The sequence below is a fragment of the Manis pentadactyla genome, chromosome 12 (assembly GCF_030020395.1).
Source record: "Manis pentadactyla isolate mManPen7 chromosome 12, mManPen7.hap1, whole genome shotgun sequence".
Lineage (NCBI taxonomy): Eukaryota > Metazoa > Chordata > Mammalia > Pholidota > Manidae > Manis > Manis pentadactyla.
In genome coordinates, this window is record NC_080030.1 from 70845797 (window position 1) to 70863653 (window position 17857).

At 40.8% G+C, this 17857-nt stretch overlaps 1 protein-coding gene across 8 annotated transcripts in view; it reads left to right on the forward strand.

Annotated features, from left to right (window-relative positions):
* Positions 1 to 17263, forward strand: part of MCM9 (minichromosome maintenance 9 homologous recombination repair factor) — a 102281-nt gene extending 85018 nt beyond the window's left edge. For 3 of the 8 annotated variants that reach the window (XM_036925052.2, XM_036925053.2, XM_036925054.2), the window contains 5 exons: positions 8259 to 8461; positions 9027 to 9230; positions 10262 to 10344; positions 10804 to 10949; positions 15076 to 17263. In XM_036925052.2, coding sequence (XP_036780947.2) covers positions 8259 to 8461; positions 9027 to 9230; positions 10262 to 10344; positions 10804 to 10949; positions 15076 to 16537 — 2098 coding nt within the window. In that variant the 3' untranslated portion in view covers positions 16538 to 17263. Of the gene's footprint in view, positions 1 to 4152; positions 4348 to 8258; positions 8462 to 9026; positions 9231 to 10261; positions 10345 to 10803; positions 10950 to 15075 lie in introns of those variants that run through there. The other 5 variants (XR_005032584.2, XM_057489311.1, XR_005032585.2 and 2 more) reach the window with 5 other exon arrangements.
* Positions 17264 to 17857: the final 594 nt, after the last annotated feature.

Here is a 17857-nt window from a genome sequence, read left to right on the forward strand (position 1 = left end):
TATCAAAATACCAGTGGCATTTTTCAATGAACTAGAACAAATAATCCTAAAATTCACATGGAACCACAAAAGACTCTGAACAGCCAAAGCAACCTGAAAAAGAAGAGCAAAGCTGGGTTATTTCACTCCCTGAATTCAAGCTATACTACAAAGCTACAGTAATCAAAACAGTATAGTACTGGCACAAGAACAGACCCATAGATCAATGGAACAAAATAGCCCAGAAGTAAACCCACACATATATAGTCAATTAATATACAATAAAAGAGCTATGAATATGCAATGGGGAAAGACAGCCTCTCTAATAACTGGTGGTGGGAAAACTGGACAGCTACATGCAACAGAATGAACAGGATTACTGTCTAACTGCATACACAAAAGTAAACTCGAAATGGATCAAAGACCTAAATGTAAGTCATGAAACCCTAAAACTCTCAGGAGAAAACATAGGCAAAAATCTCTTGAACATAAGCATGAGCAATTTTTTCCTGGACACATCTCCTGGGGCAAGGAAAACAAAATAAAAAATGAACAAGTGGGACTACATCATACTTTAAAAAGTCTGTATAGCAAAGGATGCTATCAGCAGAACAAAAGGCAAAAAGGATTGGAGAATATATTTGTAAACAATTTATCCTAAAAGGAGTTAACATCTAAAATATGTAAAGAACTCATATGCCTCAACACCAAGAAAACAAATAACCTGATTAAAAAATAGGCAGAAGACCTAGACATTTTTCCAAAGAAATACAGATGGCCAACAGGCACATGAAAAGATGCTCCACATTGCTAATCATCAGGGAAATGCAAATCAAAACCACCATGAGATACTATCTCACACCAGTTAGAATGACCACTATCCAAAACATAAGAAATAACAAATGCTGGCAAGGATGTGGAGAAAAGACAACCCTCCTACACTGTTGATGGAAATGTAAATTGGTGCAGCCACTGTGGAAAGCAGCATGGAGTTTCCTCAGAAAACTAAAAATAGAAATACCATACAATCCACTTCTAGGAATTTACCCAAAGGAAACAAGATCCCTGATTCAAAAAGACAAGTGCACGCCTATGTTTATCGCAGCACTATTTACAATAGCCAAGAAATGGAAGCAACCTAAGTGCCCATCAGTAGATGAGTGGATAAAGAAGAAGTGGCACACAGACAAAATGGAATATTATTCAGCCATTAAGAAAGAAAGAAAGCCTGAAATTTGCAACAACATGGATGGACCTAGAGGGTATTATGGTCAGTGAAATAAGCCAGGTGGAGAAAGACAAATACCATATGATTTCACTTATTTGTGGAGTACAAGTACAAAACAAAACAAAACAAAATGAACAAAATAGCAGCAGACTCAGACACTGAAAAATGACTGGCAGCTACCATTGGGGAAGGGTTGGGGTGGATGGGTTGGCAGAGTGAGTGGGATAAAAGGGCACAAAAATTCTCAATCATTATATAAGTTGGTCAAGGGGATGGTAATACATGGAGAATATAGCCACTGATTCTGTAACATCTTCCCATGTTGACAGATAGTAACTGTACTTAGTGGGGTGAGGTTTTAATAATATGGGTAACTTGAACCACTGTGTTGTATACTTGAAACCAACATAAGATTGTGTATTAATGATACTTCAAAAAAAAGAATCATGTAAGAAATATACCAAAGAACAAGTCGTACAATAATTGTCATACTTGTAGATTTGTCAGTGCTGGGGAACAATAGTTTAGACAGACAGAAGATCCTGGTCAATCTAAATTGGAGGTGGCTCCCTATGAGAAAAGTTGAGCTCAGTGGGTTTCAAAGAGAGATAACAAGGATGGCAGGGCTTTCAAAGACAGTGCTTAGTTGCATTACCTAATAAGATGTAGACTGTTAGTCAAACTCTAGTAGTTTTTACAATTTCTCCCCAGATCATAGCTACTACCAATTATGTGATCTTTTTCCTCCATCCAAGTTGTCCATTTAATTATTTTTTTACCTTTTTACTTTTATTTTTATATAGTATCACTTACAAAAACGTTCGAGAATATGAAATGTTGGTTTTGCTCTTGGCTATTCAGTGTGCTTCAGTCCACAGAGCACATCTATCATCTGCTTGGTAGTGGGACATAAGAACCCTCTTCAAGTTCCATTTTAGCTCATGTGTTCCCTTTTCATAGTACTTACTCTGTGTGTCACTCTACAATTTAAGGAAAAGCTGGATCTCCCTCCAACAGTTGCTCATCTAATTTTTTCACTAATAATTATCAGAATCTTGAGTTCATTCTGAAGCCGGTTAATCTTCCTGTTGAAAAATACACAGATAATTGCCAAGTGCAAAATTTGAGACAGTATCTTTAGAGACATAAGGTATATCAAGTCATCAGTTAGTAAGCAGATAAGGTATGAATACCTTGGTGAAAAGGGAATACTTAATCATGTATTCTGCCAAAATAAAATAAAGGTACTCTGAATTTTACACTTTAAACACATTACCTACACCTCATACCCCAAGTTCAAAAACTTTTCTTCCTTTTGCCAGCAATGCAAAAGCTTCTGTACCCTAGAAGAGGTCTTTCATTGAGCCATCACCATACAGATGCTTGGGGCCCTTTCTATAGGACTCCTTCAGGTTTTTCTTTGAGATGTTTGATACTGTACAATATCATTTTTAGGAACTCTTAAATATGTCTGCTTTTGTTTTCTCTCTTTCTCTCATGTCTCAAGTGACTGAAGTCTGATCGACATCGACATGTGTTTTTACTTGACTTATAAACTGCCATAATGATAGTAGTGTAAACTACTGGATCAGAATATCTGGCTGGCTTGCAAAGCTGCTGGGAAATTTCTCAGATTTTTTTTTTAATGTGTCACTTACTATACACTGCATAGAGCTCTTTTAGAAAATAGGAACCACACACTTAATTGTTCCATATAACTCTGCCAATTCCATAAGCTTGAGTTGAGGTTAAGCTTTATCTGTGTGGTGGGCATATACCTGCAAGGGCATATCAAAAGCCAGACACCCACCATTCAAATGTGCCAGTGCCTGGGAGGGAACTAGTCATTAAGATTTCTGCAGTGTGAAAACTTTCATGGGTAGTCAGAATAGAAAAAACTGCTTAAACACTCAGGATGCCTTGAGTCTATTATAATGCAACTTAGTGTAAGATACCAAAATATATGTCTTATTGAATTGATTCATGTTTGATAAGACCAATAATCTGGTTGTTCTCTACTTATATCAATTAAATCTGAAAACATTTTTAAAGTTTGGGGGTTTTAATACCTTGTATTTTGTCCTGCTTGCTTAATGAAATAGAAGAGGAAGCCAAGAAACAAATGATGCATTATGGGCTTAAAAACAGATATCTGTATTTGAACTTACCTGTCTTTTTAAACTGTACAAATCAGTCCCTGCACCTGGTAAATAACACACAGTGCCACCTGAGAGTGAGAAGCCACTTAAGAGGCCTTTATGTGATAATGATTTTAACACTGTAGAATGCTAAACTAAGTAATGATTTGGGAAAGAGAATGCTTCATTATTTTCAAGGTTCTTCCCAAATATAAGTAGGATAGCATCTCTTCAAAGGAAAGGTATCAGTAGGTTCTTAATAATAGAGGGTAAGTCGATTCTTAAAAGATAGGGTATACTATTTGCTGAGGACATACTTTAGGAGAAAAGTTTTGACGTTACAATTACATATTTGGTGCTACTAAATTATACTCAAGTGATTATGTAAAAAGTATAGTCTAAATTTTAAAAAGTGGGATAAGTGAGATGGCAATTTATTGTTTTGCTCAAAACATGTCCTGAGCACTAAGTAATGTCATGCTCTCTGCTAGCTACTAATACCATAAAGATGAAAAGACAAGGCCTTTGTTCTTAAGATGCTCACAACCTTGTAGCAAGACAGACAAACATTTACTAGATACTGATTCTAACAGTCATAGAAGAGCCATGGCATCAATCCCCACCTGGCTGATCCGCAGCATTGTAACCCACACCAGGCTTGCCAGTCAGAAGCTCGGAGGTGGGAACTGAGAATCTGTATTGTTGAACCACCCCCTTCAGTTGTCACTGACAGGCCAGCCTTTGGAGCCACTTCCCCAAGGCAAGATTGCTCCACACCCAGACACCCTGTTTGCCTCTTCTTACCAGAATCTTCTGAAGCTGTGTCTATGGGGGCATCCTTCACAGACGACCCTCAGGTTAATGAGGGAAGACAGGGAGATGAGGAAACAAGTGCTCTACCTCACCACACTGAGAGGGCTTTGACCCCCGTGGGGCTAAAGGGACTGTGGGTTGACAAGTGTTCCTTAGAGGCATCCAAGCATGTCACCAAGATGTGCAAATGTAAGTTCAAACCAAGCACTTTAAGAGTTTTCTATTCTTTCTTAGATGCTATACATGAGCAGTACTTCACTCTCTCTTTCCTATCCCCACTGCCTGTGAATCTCTTGTTCTCACTCCTGGAGTCAATGTAAATGTGAAAGGTAATTTGTCAACTTTATTAACCTTGTTAAAATGCAGGGGAACATGTGTGTACCTAATGTTTATGATTACCAGAAATACATGATGGATTGTGAGAATATCATTGTGTTTTTATTTTGTGTGGTTCTGTGGGGCTTTTTACCCCATTTTTGGGAGGTGCTAAACAGTTTTATTTTAAATTGAGGCCCTTTTAATCTAGAAATGTTGGATAATCTAGAAACTGGTATGTGAGTGTTGCATCAGAGGCTGATTGTTTTGGTGAGGAGACCACTTAGCATTGGGATGGTTTTTGCCACAGCCAGAGAATCTGGAGCTTGCCGGAGATTTGCTATATATCCGTCAGTGTAGGCTAACTGCTCTACCAAGCAGTGGACAATCTAAGGTGGTTTCTTGCTCATGTATGTGTGCAAGAGGAGTTGTTCTAGCCCACAGAATCATTCAGAGATCCTGACTCCTTCTATCACAGAGCTTTTCAGCCTTATGGACCGGTCCTCCTTTACATGGTAAGGGAGAGAAAAGTAGAGGATTGCACATAAAAGATTTCAGGGACCAGGCAGAAGTGGTGTACATTCCTGTTGCCCCCTTTCTGTTGACCAGAGCTCAGTCACATGGGCTCACCTTACTGCAAAGGAGGCTGGGAAATATGGCTTAGCTTTGTCTGGAAGAAAGGAATTAAGAATGGGTGAACACATTTCAGTCTCTACCACAATGTGCTATTTCACTCTCCTTTCTACACGTGGAACACAACCTGTTCCTAAGAAATACAACCCAAGGTCCTTTCTGTTTGCTGCATTCCACTCAGTGATCAGGACCTGCAGGAAATTTGCACATCTAGTTATGGCTCCTTATAATCCAGTGATCCACAATAACCAAAGATTGCGATGCCTTCCTTATGCCCCTTCTGAGTTTGCCTGCAACTGTCATATTCCCATTTCTGGGACCACTGTGCCCATATGCCCAAGGGCATTCTCTGGTACTGCAGGAGCTTGTTCAACCCTTACGTGGGCAACCTAGAAGTGTGGGGATTTTAATACCCCAGAATTAACCCTCAACTACTGAGGGATCATTTAGTCAATACCTCTTTTTTTTCTATCCCTGGGTGGGATAATTTTGGTATAATTTCAAGATTCCCTGGCCGGTTTGAGCCCCAATTTCCTACAGTAGTAAGTTGCTCATCGTTGTCTTTATTGGCTTTTTTCTTTTCTGTTCTGACTTTCTCTACGTTTAGGTTTACCTCCCAAATTAACTACCAGTAAGTGTTTATCTCGAAAGTCAGCTATTGAGGGACCCAACTAAGACACCTTTAAACTGAGACAGAGAAGCATGTCCCCACCCTCCCTTTCCCACTGCGCAGTGTATATCACAGTGGCCAGAGACTGGCTGGTCACAGTAACTACCTCCACTTAGAACAGAGGAAGGTGGGAAATACATGGCAGACACTGCATTGTAGAAATCTGGGGGTCCTGCTGGACGGGCATTGTTAAGAGTTTTGTGATTAGGCCCTGGTTCTAATTTCTAAGATAATTCCTTTTTCTATTCTCGACTGAGCTCAGCTCAGCACTCTGTTGGGTTGGAAAAAGGACCATCATTTTGAACTAATTTGTAAGTTTATTCATTCAGCAGTTATTTAGTCAGCCGTTATTATGCACAAAGTACTTAGGATTTAGACTCTGATGTATCTGTGTTTTCTAAAGCACCATTCAGTTTTTAATGCAGTAATGTTTCTGTCACTATCTGCAACCACCAGACTACTTGCTGTCTCCCCCTCTTTCAAATGACCAGGACCACACTGTCTCCATCTTTGCTACAGACAGCTGCCTGACTTATAATTGCAAACAATCTCCTCTCCCCTTGCCCACCCCTCTCTGTTTCAGGCTGCCCCTTAGACAGCTTTTTCCCTTCCGATTTACATATTCCTTAGACCCCTTCCTTCTGCTTGTTCTTTTCATTTGTTTTCTGGTTACCTCAGAAATAACTCACCACCTTGTTTCTGTCCTTGCTGGTTCATTTTCCTTCTCATATCATGGATGGCTTTAAGACTGTGTATCTTCTGGCTACCCAGGAGTCTCTGCAGGGCTTTGTCTCTGCTGCCCCCTCCTCCACTGCCTGTGTACTGTTGGGCAGGTGCTGGGTTGAGTCTCTCCACCCTCCAGCGGTTTTACTGTAAACTAATTGAAGGCAGGGGCCAGCTGTATATTTTTCTGAACTCTCAATGCAGTCCTTTGCACAAAGGAAGTGGCTTATATATATTTGTTGATCAGAGAGAGGAGGAATAATCAATTAATTTACCTCGCATTGAAAATAATTTTTAAAAAACTACTTCATAAGCAGTTGTATTTTGTTTCATTGCCAGTATTACAGCAATTTTCTTCTCTCTGATAAATGTGAACAGCCTCACCTCAGTGTGGATTAAATATGCTTCTCTGGAACTAGCTAGGGACCATTTATTACATTGCTTTTGTGACAGACTGGGTTCTGAGTTCTGAACAACTGCCTCTGCAAAGCCATTTTGACACATAAGTTATAAGATGTGGACTGTTCAGAATTGTTCCCTGTCAGTACTTACTTAAAAGGGGGATTTAGTTTTCAGTGAAAGTGCCTTGTCTCTCTCTTCCCTTGTCTTCCTGTACCATTTGCCTCAAGAAAAGATTCTCAAATTTTTCAGCCTTTAGGGCATGAGGTAATTGCTAGTGCCAACTGGACGTACGTAGGTCAGGGATCAGCAAATGTAGCACGTTTGCTGAAGTCTCAGCGCTGGGACTGCTGACAGGCAGATGTGCCACTAAAACTGAAAGCGTTCATTCATCAGGTGGAGAGCCTACAAATTTAGAAGAAAATGTACATTTGTTGTTATTTATCAATATGGCATCATTATTAAGTATAAAAACAATACCTGAGTGATACCATACCCACACCTGTCCTGCTTCTGCTGGGTGAGGCCTTGCGCGCCTCTTGCTGGGCCAGTGCCCTCATTGCTCCTGGGCACCGGCCAGTCCTTCCCGGTCCAGCCGCCCACCGTGCCCAGACCTCTTCAGCCTTCCCTCACTGTTGTTCCTCAAAAACAGGGTGCTCATGAGTCCTTATTTCCCCTGACTTCCTTCCCTTTCTCTTCCTCCCTCCCTTCCCCTTTCTCTCTCTTTCTTTTTTTTGTTTCCATCACTTAGAAAAATCAAAACAAAATCAGTGAACACACAGAAAATTTTTGCTTCAACCACTCATCATTCTTCAGCAGTGCCCTCACCCCCGACCTTCACGTGCCACACGCACAAGCCTAAATCCCTCCACGCCCAGAAGAGCCCCGCTGTCATGAAGGGCGCAGCTCAGAGGTACTTTGTCACGTGTCTCTGGGCAGCTCTTCTCCACATAAATGAACACACATCCCCTTGCTTCTCCTGGAACTTTATACCTTTAGAAGTCACTGTATTCTGCTCTGTCTTTCCATCATAGCCAGTGGCTTGCAAGTTCCTTAAGAGCAGATTGCACGTTTGGCTTATTTTGTATACCTCTTAGCATCCAGCAGAGGAGTTTGCTCATAGTAGGGGCATGAGAAGTGTTTATTCAACAGTTATTTCTCTTCAGGATAGGCTGATGTAAATGTAGACCATGACTTCATTTGAACTTGGTGTGTGATACCTCCTCAAATTCCACACTCTCTTTCAAACAAGTTTCTCTAGACTTTCAAGGTACAAGAGAAGCCCTTTTTATTAACAAGTTTAATCTTGCTTTTTGTTTGAATCTCAATAGTCAGTGAGCTGTCCCCTTTCTTTGGGTAGCCTCGTGTGCAAGCTGAACACAAGGGCCACCATCCTGGCAGCAACTAACCCGAAAGGCCAGTACGACCCCTGCGAGTCCGTGTCTGTGAACATCGCCCTTGGCAGCCCACTTCTAAGTCGATTTGACCTGATCCTGGTATTGCTTGACACCAGGAATGAAGACTGGGATCGTATAATTTCCTCCTTTATCTTAGAAAACAAAGGTACGTGAAGACAAATGTTTGAATTGACAGAGAAAGAGTAGACATAACTAAATAAAAGTCTCTGAAGAAAATTAAGTAAATATCCAAGGTACCCTACCTAATGGGCACAGAGGGAAAACAGGGAGGGGAGCAAGTCAGTGAGCCCATAGTAACAAGCAAAAGGAAAAGGGCTTCTCTCTGTCTGCCATTGGTGACATTACAGTTGGTAAATCCGTCCTTGGTGAAAGGGTGCAACTGTATGATATATAATTCCCACTCACCTCTTGAGTGCAAAGAAAACTCAACTGAATTATGAAACAAATCTCTAAATGTTAGGCATCTTTTTAAATTAAGTTTTCTGAAATGTTGTTTATTACTGTAGGGCAGACTAGTTATTCTGATAAGTGTATTCCCTGTAGGGAGCCTACCTTATTAAGCATAGATCCTAAGACTGCCTATATTCAACCTATATACTGCCTGGTCACTTTTAGATTTCAATGGCTACAAAACTCGAAGGTGATCTCTTTAAGAATGAGTACAAGAACTTCATTAACCCTTAAAATGAAATGCTTGCCTGTTTGTACAGGTTACCCAAGCAAATCAGAGAAGCTCTGGAGCATGGAAAAGATGAAGACCTACTTCTGCCTTATTAGGAATCTCCAGCCCACACTGTCTGACGTGGGTAATCAAGTCCTTCTCCGCTACTACCAGATGCAAAGGCAGAGTGATTCCCGGAATGCTGCTCGGACAACCATCCGCCTGTTGGAAAGCTTGATTCGATTAGCAGAAGGTTTATTTTATTCAACAAATAATACTTTTTTTGGGTGCCCAGTATGTGTAAGGCATGGGGCTAGACACCATGAATTCAGAGATGAGCAAGAATAATCTCTCCTCCAGGGAGCTCACAGTTGCTTAAAAAGTAGAGGCTCTGAACTATAAAACCTCTATTGTGTGTGGGACAGCTTCTGCATATTAAGTGGAAAAGCAGCATCATTAAGAAAGAGGAATCTTTGTGACATCTCAAAACCTTGTATAACTTAAGACATCATGTAGAAAGTCTTTACTGATGTTTTGTTTCTCATTCGCAGTCGGTAACATTTTGAGGGGAATACTCCTTTAGAATTGTTTCCTGTGTAGCATCTCCAACTGTTTCTTACTAATCATTATTCACAGCCCACCACTAACATACTAACACCAAATTAACAGGGCCATGTCTTGTCCCATCTCTAAGGTGTCAGAATTACATGCATACGTACACCTAACAGGCATCTCAAGACTTCTGTTAGTTCTAATATTAGCCTTTGTTTAAATAATTCTAAAAAAAAATATTCGTAAGAACTGACTTTATTATATGAAGATATAATTAATATGTGCTCAATAGAAATATTAAGGCAAGAAATAACCAAAATTCAGGCTTGTGAGTCAGTAGTTTGGAAACTCTCAGATAAACAGAAGTGCCAGGATGAGAAATGAGTTTTAATTTTATGTATTTCTCTAATAGTCTAGAAAGTGAGGATAAGAAGATGTTGAATACCAAATATATGCTTAATAGTCCCTTTCTTTGCTGGATCCCAGAGTACTTTGCAGATAAACACACTGAATTGCCATGGCTGTGCTGAAGGATTAGGTCCGTTATTAAAGAAACAACCTTGAAGCTTGTTGAACTTCGATTTTTGTGCTTGTTCTAGTAAAATTAATTTGTTATTAGTAGCTCATTCATAAATTACAGTTGATGGGCGAGATCCTGTAGGGTAATACATTAATCACCTCAGATACTCATTAAAAAATCTTCTTAACTTCCAATGCATCTTACGTTCCTAGCTCATGCTCGCCTGATGTTCCGCAGCACCGTGACTCTGGAAGACGCTGTGACAGTGGTGTCGGTCATGGAGTCCTCCATGCAGGTAACGATACTTTGTATGTAAGGTCGGAACCCTCATTACAAACATTCTTTTAAGAAAAGGCAATTTATAGCACATCAGGAGTTATAAAAATGCTATTTTAGACCTAATATTCCTAGAAATACAGTCAAAGAACCCCCTTTAAAAGCAAGGGAGAGATTCTCACAGGTACTTTCTCTTCATCAGCAGCATTGCTTCTGCCTATTGGTGTGAAGAGTGAGTCTCAGCACTTTTTCTCCTTGACACACTAGTGACAGCATGGCTCCCTAGAATGATGTGGCCACCAGGAATTGGGGTAGAGGACTACTGGAATTTGCAAAAGGCCCCCAGGTGAATCTGATAGTCAAGAAGGGGCTGGAGAGTGCCTTAGCCATCTGGGATCAGTGGTCCTTAGTGGGTACTTGCTCTGTGCAGGTGTCCTGGTGACTTTCCCTGGTATTTTCCATTTTCTCACGCCTTCAGGGAGGTTCACTGCTGGGAGGTGTAAATGCACTGCATACTTCCTTTCCTGAAAACCCTCTGGAGCAGTACCAGAGGCAGTGTGAACTCATTCTGGAAAAGCTGGAACTGTACGACCTCTTGAATGAAGAGCTAAGAAGACTTGAAAGGTGAGAAAAGAAAACCCAGAAAGTCATATAGTGGAAAAGCCTTGCTTGGCATTTAGTAAAACAAATGAAGTATAAATTAAGTGGAAAATCTGTCTGTACTATCTGTAGGGGATTGTTTAAGTAATCTATTGCTGTATAACCAGCTACCCCCAGGCTTAGTGGCCTAGAAAAGCACTATTTTAATGTTCACTTTTCTGACAGCCATAAATTCAGGAGGGCTCAGTGAGAATGCTTGTTCTACTCCTAATAGTGTGTGGGCTGGGGTCCCTCATATGCCTGCACTGAGCTGGGAGCCCAGCTGGGACTGGAACATGCAGGGTCACCTCCATCATGTGTGTGGTGGCTTCTGTGGCTGGGTGCTGGCTGGGCTCTTCCTACTGTGGGGTTGTCAGAGTTCTGACATGGTAGCTTAGGACTCCAATAGAGCAAAAGTGGAAGCTGCCAGGCCTCTTGCAGGCTGGGCCAGAACTGGTACAGCATCACTTCTGCCACATTTTGTAGGTCAGAGAAGTCACAAGTCAGCCCACCTATGAAGTAAAGGGAAACAGACACCACTTCTTGATGGTAGGAGTGCCATAGACATACAGGAATGGGGGATTTGATGGCTGTTACCTTTGGAGACCACCTTCCACTGCATTTCCTCGGTTTGCTGGTTTGATGAGCCTCATGGAGAACACTGTCTGGTCTTTCACCATGTATAGCAAACCATATATGCCACTGGGTCCCAACTACATGAGAGGCACCAAGGCAGGCTACCCACGGCTCACACCCAAGACACAGAGTTTCCATGGAATCAAGGAATCCTGGTGAAGGGGCCTTATCTTGTTTACCACTACCACTTCTTGCTCTTCTCTTTCTTTGGCTTAATATAAGAAGTATAGTAGTGCTATTCAAAGAGGTGGCTGGGACTGCCGGTAAGAAAGAGGAAGTTGGAGACAGGAGAGAGATCTGTCCTGGGCCAGACCCTAACACAAAATAGATTAATAACTTGACTTTATCATTTTATCTTGCCAGGAGAGGACATTTGCAAGGGAATTTACATACATAATCTTAATATTTGTGTTAATTAATATTTAAATTTTATTCTTACTGTTTTAAAAACTTTCTTCCAAGCATAATAAATATTTGATCATTAGTCTTTTTACACTGGTGAAAGAAAACCACAGATAGACTAAGGCCCAGACTGCTCCCAAGCCAGCCTAAGCTAGTGCGCTGGGGAAATTACAGAGGTAGAGATAACCAGTACTGATTCACCTGGAAAAGGCCCTCCTAGTTCATTAGCAGCAGCTCTGACCCTCCCTTCAGCAGCATGATTTTCCCTCCCTACATGCCCAATTTCATGACTTCTAAAATTTTACATATTCCGTAGATTTAAAAAATCCCAGTGAAAATTATGTATTTTATGTTGAAGAAAAAACTACTTTTCATCCTACCAATAACAGCTCAGGAATGACAAAAGCAGTGTTTTAAGGCTCCCTTTTCTAATGACTTGCTGACAGCATGGCCATATAGGAAGGAACATGTCACATGCATTGCCTAAAGTGTTTTCACCTGAACTTTATTGTTTGCATGTTCCCTAAATGCATGAACTTCTATGAAGCTAGACTTTGAGTTTGTACCCGTGAAACAGGAGTGAGGAATGGAATGGCAAGTGTATTCATTTGGATATTTTCATCATCAGGGAGTAGCTTAATCATTGGCCTGAGCCTGGTTGTTGGGTTGATCTCAAAGCTCAGGTCTGGTGAGTGAGTGCATGTGGAAGTGGACAGCAGCGGGAGACTTTGGGCACCACATTAAGGTTGGTGACTGTATTACATAAAACCTAGAGAATTCTTTTTCAGGCTTTCTTGTCTACTTGTGCACTCCCTTCATCCTGCAGCACTCTTTTTCTAATTTAGAGAACCCCAGCCCAGCCTTCTGGAGGAAGTGTGGGGACTGGCTTTATCCTGCTAATAGTACCCAGGTGCCAGCCTGTAGTAACCGTGCACTTTTATAAAATCAAACCCCTTTTCTTTTGGTCTTCTGGCTTTTTAATGATCCAGAGCCTAGTATTTAGATCAAAGCTGTTGCTTTAGTTCTTTTATGGTTTGATGTGGTGCATTTCAGGCCTGCCCTGGGGTAGCTTTGCTTTTGGAGAGGCTGCTCATTTTGACTGACTAGCAATCGGTCATTTTGACTACCAAGAGCTGACATGTGCTGGATTCAGGAAGGGAAGAAACGTGAGGCTCAGAATCAGTGCTGTGTGATAGAAAAATAGCAATTGGACTTACCAAATTTAAAATGACCTTCCTGGAGAGAAAGAAGGAAACAGTAAGTAGATAATAATCAAAAAAATAGGATTCTGCCTTAAAATATTATTTTCTTCTGGTATTTCTGTGTAGTGCAAGGACACGTTCCAGTGTTTATCTTCAAAGCAACAAAAAGCCAGGTGCCCTGTGAATGAAAATAAATTACCTCTAAGACATAATAATCTAAAGCTAATCTTATCAACTGAGAAAACCCCAAGTAGCATATGGGTTTATCCCCTGAAAAGAGTTCTCTGTTCCTTAAGGAGATTGTGTTAGTAATAAGACTATTTGTATTTTTATCACACTTTTCTTCTGTAAAATGCTTTACTAGTGACAGCCTGCCTCAAATTGTGGCCATTCTGCCCACCTCAAAAGAGTACAAAGAGGCTGGCTTTTAGGAAGATGTAGTGAAACTGCAGACGTTTTATATAGGGGAGAATTTAATTCCCATGGTCAGAATTAGACTAAAATAGTCTGAATTATTCTATCCCTTAAAATTTCCATCTTTTAGGACACTTTTCTGGAGCTTTAACAGTTAAGAGTATCTATAACCTCAGTTTGATGAAGAGGGTATTCTAGATTGTGGTAGTTTGGAATGCTATTTGAAATTTTTTCATTTGATAGTGACTACAGTGAACATAGATTTTGCAGTATTGATGTTCCCAAGTCTACTGTGAGTGAAGATAGCTCAATATTTTTAGAACGTTTTTTGCAGTTTTTCTTTCCTAATTGTAAGAGGTTATACATATTCTTTATTAAGTATTTTGAAAGGTAACAGTAATGAATTAATAAGAACACAAAAATCACATATAATCTTAATTCTCAGAGAGCTCTACCATTGATATTTTAATGTATTTAAATTCATTTAAATTTAATATTTTTTTTAAATTCCTTTTTCTATGATTACACATTATTTTTAGAATAATTTACTCAGTATGCTTTCTAGTATATTTCCTTTTCAGATTTGAGTGTTTGGAAGTGGGGTCACATTACCCCTCGTAGAAAAGGCATTTACTTCTAGGTTGCTAGCAAAGGCTTCCTAAAGGACCTCCTTTTGAAAAACAACAATCTGTTAGAAATTGTTCCTATGGCATTATTTCAGTTTCTAATATGCCCAAGATTTAAAAATGAGTATCACTGATGAGATCCTTCTTTCTGGGAGGGTGAGTAGGTTTCAGCTTGATGGAGAGTAGCTACCCATCCATCCACATGTAGAAACATGACTGGACTTGGCATTCATCACAGTTGTCTGTGTGAGGTCGTGATGAATATGAATGCTGGAGGGCAGTGAGAGCTACAGTCTCTTTTCCTAAGGAGGGTGGCTTTTTAGGTGAACTAAAATTTAGCAACTTCAGTTGGGTAAAGAAATGTGAGAAGATCATAATCTCTAAGATTTGACTTTCTGATCTGTAAACTGTCTTCAAAACTAGAGCCACTTTTCTTGATCAGCAGTCAGCTATAGTGCAGGTAGCTGCAAGTCTGTCTTATAGTTGAACATTTAACATGAGAGATAAGACTGAACATTTTCACACTGACCTTCAACAATCTTAATTAAATGAACCTTCTGAGAGATCTAAAATGTAGATAAACCTGCTACTTCATTTCCATTATTTCACTACAGTTTTAGCTTAAATTAGGACTGTGGGAGCACTTAAATTCTATACTGATGAAAGAGGATAATTTTCTACTGCTGCTCTTCAAGACTGTATTTGATACTAACTTGGAATTTTGTTGGACTTAAGCCTTCAGATGGCATCTCAAGAGACTAAAGAAATGAAAAGGTTAAAGTAAATTCTTTTTGCTTCAGTACATGTTTTACTTCTTTATCTCTGCTACAGGTTACAGAATCAGTGTGTGTCCCAATCCCAGCCACAGGCAACAGAGGCAGAGACTATTCCAGGATCCTCAAGAAATGATCCAGGGGAAGAATCGAAGTTTAGAACATCAACACAGCAGGAAAAGAATTGTAGCAAGCATAGGTCCTCTACTGCAGGCATTGCTGAGGCAAGCCCGCTTCTCAACCCCCCATCCCATCTGGGGCCTAATGGATCCACAAGTAGAAAACATTCAAACAAGCACAAAAATAGCAGAGATGACAGTTTGGACTGGTTTGACTCCATTGCAGCTCATCAGATTGAACCCACTGTTCCTGTATTTCATAGTCCTAAAACAACTGGGGGGGAAATGGCTTTGAAAATCTCCAACAACAAATCTCAGGGTGAGGAAAAGAATGAGGCAGGCCAGAGGAGCAGGTTGGAAACTGGACAGCTTCCAGCACCGGGAGAAGCAGAAACTCCACTGAGACCAGACAGTGTTGAGGGTAACAAGGTGAAAAAGGCAGCCGCTGTTTCTGAAGGAGCACTGTCTGCCGATGAGGCCGGCCCAGTCCTGACTCATCACGTCCCCAGGAAACTGCACACGCTGCGCAAGCAGAGGGCCCAGGAGTTGTGCAGGAATCTCCCCAGGGCGTCTTCACAGCCCACAAGCCCTTCTCATCCTCTGCCCATTCCTGTGCGTAGCCCAGAAAGGACGCTGGAGACTCCCAAAAGGAAGAGACGGAAACCCCCTGCTCAGGTGGAAGAGCCCGGACTTGAAAGGACTGGGAGTCAGGGTCCCCCAGTGGCCAAACTGGCAAAATTTACTTTCAAACAGAGGTCAAAACTGATGCACCGCCCTGAAGACCACAGCCCTCTGTCCCGTGGCACGCCTGAGACCGCAGTTCAGAGTGAGAGAAATCCCCAGCAGGGAGCAGCAAGAGGAGCAGCTCCGCCTGGGGCGGATCCCGAGAAGCTGGCCGGTTCCCTGGCAAACAAGAGCTCGGCTCAGCGGCAGCGGGAGGCAAGGTTGCAGGCGTCCCGGCAGCCGCCAGGGAAAGTGGGGTCAAGGGACCAGGGGCAACGTGCTCCGGAAAAGAGAACTGTTCAGCCCCAGTTGGAGCTTGGGAATGAGCCTGGGCGTTTTCACCTTACTTGTGAAAGAGACAGAAGGGAAGAGGTTTCATGCAGGAACAAAAGGGGCAAGGTTCACGCTTGCACATTAGCCAAATTGGCCGACTTCTCCTTTACTTCCTCCTCTGAATCCAAATCAGAATCCCCTCCTCCTCCTGACAGTGAGGACCAGAAAGTCCTAAGACCTCCTGCAACTACAGCTACTGGGCTTGGCAGGAAGAGGGAAACTTTTCAGCTGGAAGGGTCTACTGAGAGACTGACTCTTTCCACAAAATCTCTCTTTACTTTACCAGAACTAGGTGATGAGACGTTAGATTTTGACTGGGATGAAGAAATGAGAAAAAAGCCATAATCACGAAAAGCCTTGTGGTCTTATTTCACCACACCTCCCCTGCAGCTCAACACAGCACCTTCTTTACAGTGCCAATGTGGTGTTTATGTATGTATAGAACTCGTGGCCATTTGAGCACCAAACAATCTTCCTATCAGGTTGTATGATTTCAGGTTTATCTTCATAACTTGAAAAGATGTATAATCAATGTAACTCACTGTGATACCAGCACTTGAATTGAATTAATTCACACTGTGCTTAATTTTGCAAACAGAGTACTTATGTTCCCAAAGACTTTGTTTGTTTGGGTTTGGTTTTGAGTGGTGGGCGGGGCCCGGGGGTGGGGTGAGGTTCCCAAGATCCCTTCTTTCATTCACTCCGGAACAAATGCTGGGAAGATAGGGCTCGTAAAGCTTACAAGTTAGGTGGACTCTTTTTCTATTTTTTCCTTTGTTTTTTGTTTTTCTTTCACCCAAGATGTGCTAAATGTGGTGAACAGTTTTGATTTGCCAGAATCATGTGATTTTTCTAATATGATTTGTCTTTATTCTCATGTGTCAGATTTAATGTGACTAGCACTTTTCTTTCTTTGAGAGGTACCCTCACAATTCCACGGTATCTAAAGATCTGGCAACTGGTCAGATAGTAGCTCTCTGAAGTACTGACTTTTTGAGTTTTCCTTTCTTGAGCCAACATTTGTACTTCAGATTCTTAGTCTATTTTGGGGACTTACCTTCAACACTATTTAAGTCCTGTGGTTGAAAGGAGAGAGAGTGGTATGAAGTAGCTACGATCATACATCAGGGCATCTATCCAAGTGGTTATTGTGGAAATGTGATTCCTACCAAGTTATGATTCCTTTGTCTTTAAAGCCAAGCAAATGACTTGTGTTTGGTAGGAATAGACAACTCAAGCTTTGTCTTAAGTCCTTTTAAAATCACTTCTTCCCTTGCATTCTAGCAGCGGCTGTTAGGATTCATAATTGGAGACTTTCTCTTCTGAAGTATTAATTTGTAAAATAATAATTAGTAAATTCTTTCATTTTCTGAGGGCATTTTAAACATGAAGAATATTCAATACTAAAAGTACTAAATACTCAATACTAAATTAATCACTTCGTTAAATTTATGTAGAAAAAAAATTGATGAACCCCAATTTTTCTTGAACATTTAAACACTAATTCCAAAATAACCAATTAATTTTCTGAAAATCTTAAACTATGAGTACAACTTTAACTATGGATGATCTTTTGAAAACTTCATACACCTTAAATAGCTGATGAAAGACATAAGCAGTGATTATAAAAATTTATTATTGCACGTTCACTTAAATCTGTTCTTG